Raw genomic sequence first — 7417 nt, forward strand, 5'->3', positions numbered from 1 at the left:
CCCCCCCCCCGGAGTCCAGCTGCCAGGGGCACACTGATCCAAAAAGGTTGAAAACCCCTGGTCTAACCTGCAGAGAGTGAACCAGTTTGCAACAGAACAGATATGCAGGCACATGCCTGCAGTTGCTCAGGCTAGGAGCCAGAGGTGCTAGAACATGCCCTTGGCTTCAGAGAAGGGAGGGGCAGCTGGCCAGTCTGGGCTTAACTAGCCAGAGAGGGGTTTAATTCCCCTCTCTCTATCCCACCAGTAGGGACCTGAGTCGGGTCTGCCAGTTGCTCCCCTTTCCTGCTGCAGCAGCAGGCACCATGGCCCCTGAGGCAGATGAGGCAGGAGAAGGAGGGGCCTCTGCTGGCAGCAGGGTACCCCTACCTCCAGTGGCTGGGCGGGGGCATGGCGAGATGCCATGGGCTGGGCAGTTTGGGCCTGTGGAGAGGCTTTGTCTTGCCCCTGGTGGGTCCCTCAGTCCCACCAGGCCAAAGTGCCACTCCCTGGGCACACGGTGGAGTTAGGGTTGCTTTGTGGCGGGACTGCCTTTCTCAGCAGAGGAACAGGGCAAAACTGAAGAGTGAACCATCCTAGTCCACTTACGCTCTTTCTTGTCAGTTGCCACCAGCAACAAAACATCTATGCAAACATAAGTGTACTGATGGAAAAGTCTGCAACAATTGTTTATTTTGGCAAAGTTGTAAACTAGTGATTCTCAACTAGGGAGCCGTGGCACTTTGGGGCACCTTGAGATCTTTTCAAGGGGGCTCTACAGGTTGCCACACTATGTTAGTATTGTTAAGTTTGCAAATGTGATTCACAAAATAAATTCAGCGATTTCAAATATAAGTCATATAGTTGTGGTCTTTGAGTTCTTTGCAACAGAAAAACTGCTTGCTTAGTTTTCACTCCATTTTTTTTCAGTAGTTTAAAAAAAAGAAAAAAAAAGCTGGCATTTTGCAAAGTGTGCTGTGAGTCTATCGAGAGGTACCCAAAGTCTCAAAATATTGAGAACCACTGGTGTAGACAAAATGTGAGATTTTTCCCACAATCCTGTGCCTGATGGCTACTCTTAATAAATATTATTTATAAATTAAATGGAAATAAAATTCATTTGAAGTCAAGTTTGTGGTATATGGTAGTGCATTACAAATGGAGACTGTGAATAATGCTAATGTGTTTCCTAGGAATACTGAAGAATGAGTCTGCTCCCATTGACTCATCACTTTATATGAATACGTACATGTGGTTTGGTTTGGTTCCTTCCCCACATCTCCCTGCTCCCCCATTTTAATGTTGCATTAAGGAAATGAATGTGAGTAGAATTGCCAAAAGATACCATGTCAATTTAGTTTTTAAAGAATTAGAATTACTTCTACTCTTGGAAAATATGCAGGTGGACCCACACCCACCAACATGAACACAATTTATAAAAATGACCAAATCCTCATCTTACCTAAATCTAGGGATTTCCATTGATTTGTGCTAGCTGAGTATCTGATCTTGCATCGTCAATTTAGTTTAAGTAATTAATATGCTTGCTGTTATAAAACATGGACAAGCACTGTTGACAATATGTATCAAGGGTGCTGAATAGCAATAACACAGAAAATGCACAGAAGATTATTAAACAGTTATTGCTACACAGAGTATTTAGTTACTTTCAGTAACTGTTTAGAAGTGGGAATAGAGAGATCTAATGCGTGTTCTAGAGACATTTGATTAGCTTTTTTTTTTATCAGTGAAGCATGCAGTCTGGAGTCTAGTAAAGGAAAAGATACCTGTCTTCAATATCATCACACCCTGCCCTCCAGCTGCCAGCCTGTTCATATTCCCACATCAGAGAGGACAAAACTGTCTACCGTGGTCACTAACAGGAACAGTTGAAATGCTGCTTCAAGGTTCATTTAGCTGCGTTCAGCTCACTGCTGGGAACTGAATGCTGGTTTGAAAATGAAAAGACTTTAATGAGTTGGGGGTCTTTATGGGACTGGTATTCTTGGCAGCGATTAACAGTAGGGGGTGTACAGAAGGTCAAAAGCTCTTCTTTTGAGGGGTCAGCAGAACATCCCTGTCTGATAAGATTAAACTAATGTGCCTTTTGGTGTTAATATCTAAAGCAGCAGGCTGCTGTAATGTGTTTGGGATGGCAGACACTGAAAAAGAACTGATGGTAATTTATTATAATAGAAAATGTCAGATGATTCAAATAAGTAATATTAAAGATATTTTTGACAGGCACGCAGGAAATGTTTGAACAACAACGCTAGAGCTATTTGTACGTTCTACAGCTGCATAAGTAATTGTTTGCATTTGTGCCCCAATGCATTGTTTTATATTTAAATTCCCTTCTTCACTGTTTTTCATGTGTCTTTTCTGCACTTATTAAATATATTAAATGTACGTTAGTTGTCTGTGTTATTGTGGGTAATCCTTATGCCTGTATTTTAGTTCTCAGATTACTTTACTGGATATTTCAATGGACAGTACTGGCTTTGGTGGATATTTCTTGTACTTGGTAAGTCATAATCAAATACAAATTGTAGTTTGATGTGGTATTTCTGAAAGATGAAACAGTTGCTTGTGTATGTAAAAATTGAGTTCTGTAACATATTAAGTTGTTTCTTCATCTACTGAAAATCCTGTATGTTTTATTTCCGTTACTACCACCAAATTCTCGGTTGCCCCAGTGTTACTGTGAGAGTTTCAGATTATTTTATTAACTTTCACATTAGAATTCTGTGCTAGATATAATTATACCGATGTCTGTTTTTAAGCAAAAATCAACAACATTTGTGGCTGACCAAGGAGCAGAAAACTATGAAACTGAACTTATAAGCATAAATGTAAAAAAAATCTGTGTGAAAGTCATTAATTTTCAGTATGTACATATAAAATTTGTATACATTTGTTCATGGAGGTTCCTTAAATTTTAAGAGAGATGGCTGATCTTTGGATGATTGTATCTGCCATCTTTTATTTGAGTCATGATAACATCCTTTTTGCCTTCTGAAATGCACACTGCATTAATTATTACTCAGTCAGGCAAGGGAAAAGCTTCATGCTTTCTGATCACAGTGCTTCCGTTCAGTCAGTTTTCTTCTGAAAAGTCTGTCTGCTTAGGTTCATGCTCAGAAGTTGTATGTATTTCTAACTCTTGCTCCTTTGTCTCTGATTTCAATAACAGTGATGTCAAAAAATACTACTGTTGTAATTTTTTCCTTACACAAGTTTTCTAATTTGGTATAAAACACAGCAGATGCTTTGATTTTACTTGAGGCTGTACTACTAATCCTATTTCCTGCTGTTTCCTAACTAGAGAAACAGTAACCTGTGATGAGGTTGATACAGTAGGTGGCACTCTTCCTCTGAGTCATTTCTGAGCCAATGACCTAGCAGCAAAATGTCAGGGAATCCTATGCTGGCAGTGAGAAGCATAACCAGTCTTGACTATTTGTAATTCCTAGGAGTACAATGGCAGTATGCTTGCCACCTAAAACTTCCCTTACCCCTTAACTTAGGTAAGAGGGTTTTCTTTGTTTTTTATCTTGAATTTGCTTTTCCTCTGTACCTGCGCACTGCATAGGGCCTGGAATCTGTGGGACTTGCAAGCGCTTAAAACTTTTCATCATCAGACCCCTTAAACAGCTTCTTAGCCACCTCTGAAGCAGAACTGATGAATTTTTCAGCAGAAATGAAATAATTCTTTGCACATACATATGTGTACATGCATGCCCAGGCCAATATGTTCAAATTTGTGTGGCTAATATTCGGCTTTTAAACCCAAGTAACAGTGGCATTGTTTGTTAAAGGAGCTGTGCACCTGTAGCTTATGCTGATTTCATTGGTCTGAATGAGAACTCATAAACTTCTCAGATCAGGCCAGTTTTATTCGGGAGTCAGACTTTAGACTCTGAATTGCAACATTTTCATGGTAGTTCATACTACAAATTTTATACTTTGAAATTCATTGGGATGAAAGGCGCTGGTTGCCATTTAAATGCATAGAGTGATTAAGCATCACCCTCTTTTATAGAAAATATTTTGACTGAAACAGCTCTACTTGCATATTACAGACTTACAGATTGGAAGCTAAGCACTTCAGATGGTATTTAATTCTGTATAAGAATTATTGCCAAGTAAAAATACTTGTGTGCTCAGTGTCAAGGAATGCTGTCAGAAGTTTCTTAATAGTGCTTTGAACACCTTCCTGATTAGACTACCCTTTTAAAATATGGGTCCTAATTTTTTAATTACTTTGAAGATATAAAATAATCCATGTCCCCAGTATATGAAGTGAAGTGACAAGAAAGAAAATATTAATTTTAAAACCAGTAGATTAGCCAGCCATGATTGCTGTTGAAGACTATAAGGCTAAGTTTCAAACCTGGAAATGTGGAAACCTGACTGAGCTTGGAATCTGCTTTCAGTGTACAGGCTCTTAAAGTACTATATTATTCACAATAGAAAGCACCTGACTCCTTGACGACTACCTGTCTTCCCTCTCTGCTCTTGCAGTAGCCCTAATCTGGATGTGGAATCAGGTCAGGTGTATGTGGCTGGAGGCTCAGGCAGCAACACTCTATTCCAGATTGCCATAACATTCAGCTCAATCACTGAGTGCATTTTATCTGAGCCTCAGGGCATTTATAGACATACTTTTTGGGTCCCGCGACACACCAGAGATCCACTGCTTTGGAGCAGTGTCATGTGCAGTTATACAAGTGGCAAAATACATCTCAGCATGAAGAAAATGGTGGTGGTGTGCTTTTAAACTAAAGCACCTTCTGTGTGTTTTAGTTCAAAAGCACATCGCTGCCATTTTCTCAGCACTGACACACATTTTACTGCTTATACAAGTGCAAGCGTCGTGACGGTTGGTGCTTTTCAAAGTGCCTGGTGCTGTGGAGCTTGCATGTGTAAAAATGCCCAGAGTTGGTAATCAGCTGCATCTTCCTGAGCCTTCATCTGGGTGAATGAGTTTTTTGGTGTAGGTTTTTCCAATAACAACAAAAAAGAGCAAAAAGGGAAAATAGAGAAGATTTGTGATGAGCAGGGATCCTGGTTTCCTGTGGAAAAATAGAGAAAACTACGGATTTCCCATTTTTATCAGAGAAAACCTGGATTTTCCCTTTTAAAAGAGAAACACACGGAATACCCCCTTTTGCAAAGAGCTCTGCAGGCTGGCTGAGTTCCAGCCTCCAGGAGCTGTTTGCAAAAGGGGCGGGGAAACATTCAACTCTGTCTGGAGGGGAAGGGAGTGAGGAAGGGCAGGGCCCGACATTCACACTAACTGGAGGCTGCTTCAACTGCTTCAGACTCATCTTTCTTGCTGGAGGTAAGTGGGGCTTCAGGGTTGTGGGGCAGGGCTGGGGGGGAAGCTGGCTAGGGGCTGAGGAAGCAGGGAGGTTTGCAGCCAGCAAGGCACTCTGGCTGGGAGAGAGTGCATAGCCTCTCTGCCAGAGTGCTCAGCTGGCTGGAAACCCTAACCACTCCCCCGGCCAGCTGCAAACCTCCCCACTCCCTCAGCCCCCAGCCAGCTTGGGCGCTCCTTGGCCGGGCACTCAAGCCAGGATGGAGGGTTTGCAGCCAGCCCGGAGTAGCGGGGGTTTCCAACCAGCCGAGCATTTTATAAACCCTGGGTAGCAAACGCTCTGCTCCCTACTCTGCTGCCCTCCCCCAGGCTCTCCAGAGTGCAGTGTGTGTGACTGGCATGTCAGGGCACAGTGGGACCACGCATGAAAGCTGCCTGCCACTGCCCTGGCCACACTTCCTCTGCTTGCACGGGGGCAGTGCCCATCCGCCCTGCCTCTCCCCCACAGATCTGGGTGGCACAGGGTCCCCCTGCCGCACAGGAGTGCACGCTGCCACTGGAAGCTACCCCTGCCTGAGCCTGCAGCAGGCATCAGCAGGGAAGAAACCAGCTTGTGCTCCTGCTGTACCAGCTGATACCTTCCACTAGGGGCAGGGGGCTTGCAGACCTGGGTCACTGGCTCCATAGCCCTGGCAGCTGGGGGCCCCCTCCAGCAGAGCGGGGGGGGGAGCAGTGAGTGACACTAGCAGAGCTGTGGGGGGCATTTAACTTTAACCACAGATTTTGGGGTTTTTATCAGCAAATTTGTGATTTTTATCACGGAAAACCAGGATCCCTGGTGATGAGAGAGAAACTGATACTCTAGACAATGGGAATGGGAAGAAAAATAGAGCAATTGCACTAACTGCATTGACATGTTACTTGATGGGATATAGGGAGAAGAATGCTTCCAGTCACTGTGGCTAGAAGTAGTTTGCAGTATTGCACAATAAAAAAGTGTATTCCATTGGCATGTCAGCATCTTCAAGACAATTGCAAATAAATTGTATGCTCATATGAGTGTACAACTCTGCATATTTAAATTTAGTATACTTTAGAAAAAGTGCATTTGGGTTGGTGAACTTTTTTTTTTTTTAAGCATTCAAAAAACTTACTAGATCTGAAGGAAAACAATTAACTTGCACATAGACATTGTCATTCTGGATCAGACCCAGAGTCTTCTCTAGTCCAGCATCCTATGTCTGACAGTGGACAGCACCAGACCTGTTGAAGAAAAGGGCAAGAAACTGCAGATGTGGCATTAATACCCTTCTGACACTTAAATCCAAACTGTTAAAGCCTTGAAACATAAGGAGTTAATTCCCTTCTATAATTTATTTCAATACTTACCATAATAATAGTAGTAGTGGTGGTAGTAGTAGTAGTAATGCCTTCTATTGATGAGATCCTCTATAGCTAACATTTTTAAAAGGAGTTGTAAGTGTTATTACCCCACTTCATATATGAGCAAACTGAGGCATAGAGAGGTAAAATGATCTCCTAAGTTTGTCTATCAGACAAGCGGCAGGACTGCTGACTTCTGGTCAAGTTCTCTGTCTGCACTATGCCACATTGCCTTCTCTTTTCTGGTTATGACTCTTGTTCAAAAAAATGTCCTGTGCATCTTTGAACTGATAAGTTATTGCCATCAACAGTATCTTGTGATAGTGAACTCTTTCATCGTCTTATACACTGAAACATGGAAAAATAACTTTCATATGATAACAATAAGAAGTCCTTCTTTAAATACATAGGGGGTAAAAAGAAGGTCCCGGGTAATGTGGGGCCCCTGCAGGATACGTTGGGAAATTTGGTTGTCACACCAGACGACACAGCTATCATGTTTAATGATTTCTTTGCCTCCATCTTCCTAAGTAGGGACCAGAACAGCCACCTCCCTGCTGGGCCCCCCTTGGGCCCCAGGCGAGGCACACATGGGCCAGGGGTTAGTGAGGAACTAGCTAGGGAGCTTCTGGAGGGGCTGGACGTATTCAAGTCAGCCGGTCCGGACGATCTCCACCCTAGAGTTATAAAGGAATTGGCCGAGGTCGTTGCAGGACCCCTGGCACAGCTTTACGA

At 42.9% G+C, this 7417-nt stretch overlaps 1 protein-coding gene across 8 annotated transcripts in view; it reads left to right on the top strand.

Moving 5' to 3' along the window:
* The window catches only part of NDFIP2 (Nedd4 family interacting protein 2), a 115031-nt gene that overhangs the window by 97425 nt on the left and 10189 nt on the right, over nt 1–7417 (top strand). For all 8 annotated transcript variants that reach the window (XR_002098925.1, XR_002098924.1, XM_019524562.1 and 5 more), the window contains one exon: nt 2437–2503. Coding sequence is in view for 6 of the 8 variants with exons in the window: in XM_019524562.1 (XP_019380107.1) it covers nt 2437–2503 (67 nt within the window). In the remaining 2 variants the exon portion in view is untranslated. The remainder of the gene's footprint in view (nt 1–2436; nt 2504–7417) is intronic.

This window comes from Gavialis gangeticus, unplaced genomic scaffold, assembly GCF_001723915.1.
Source record: "Gavialis gangeticus isolate Ggan-Ray unplaced genomic scaffold, GavGan_comp1, whole genome shotgun sequence".
Classification (NCBI taxonomy): domain Eukaryota; kingdom Metazoa; phylum Chordata; order Crocodylia; family Gavialidae; genus Gavialis; species Gavialis gangeticus.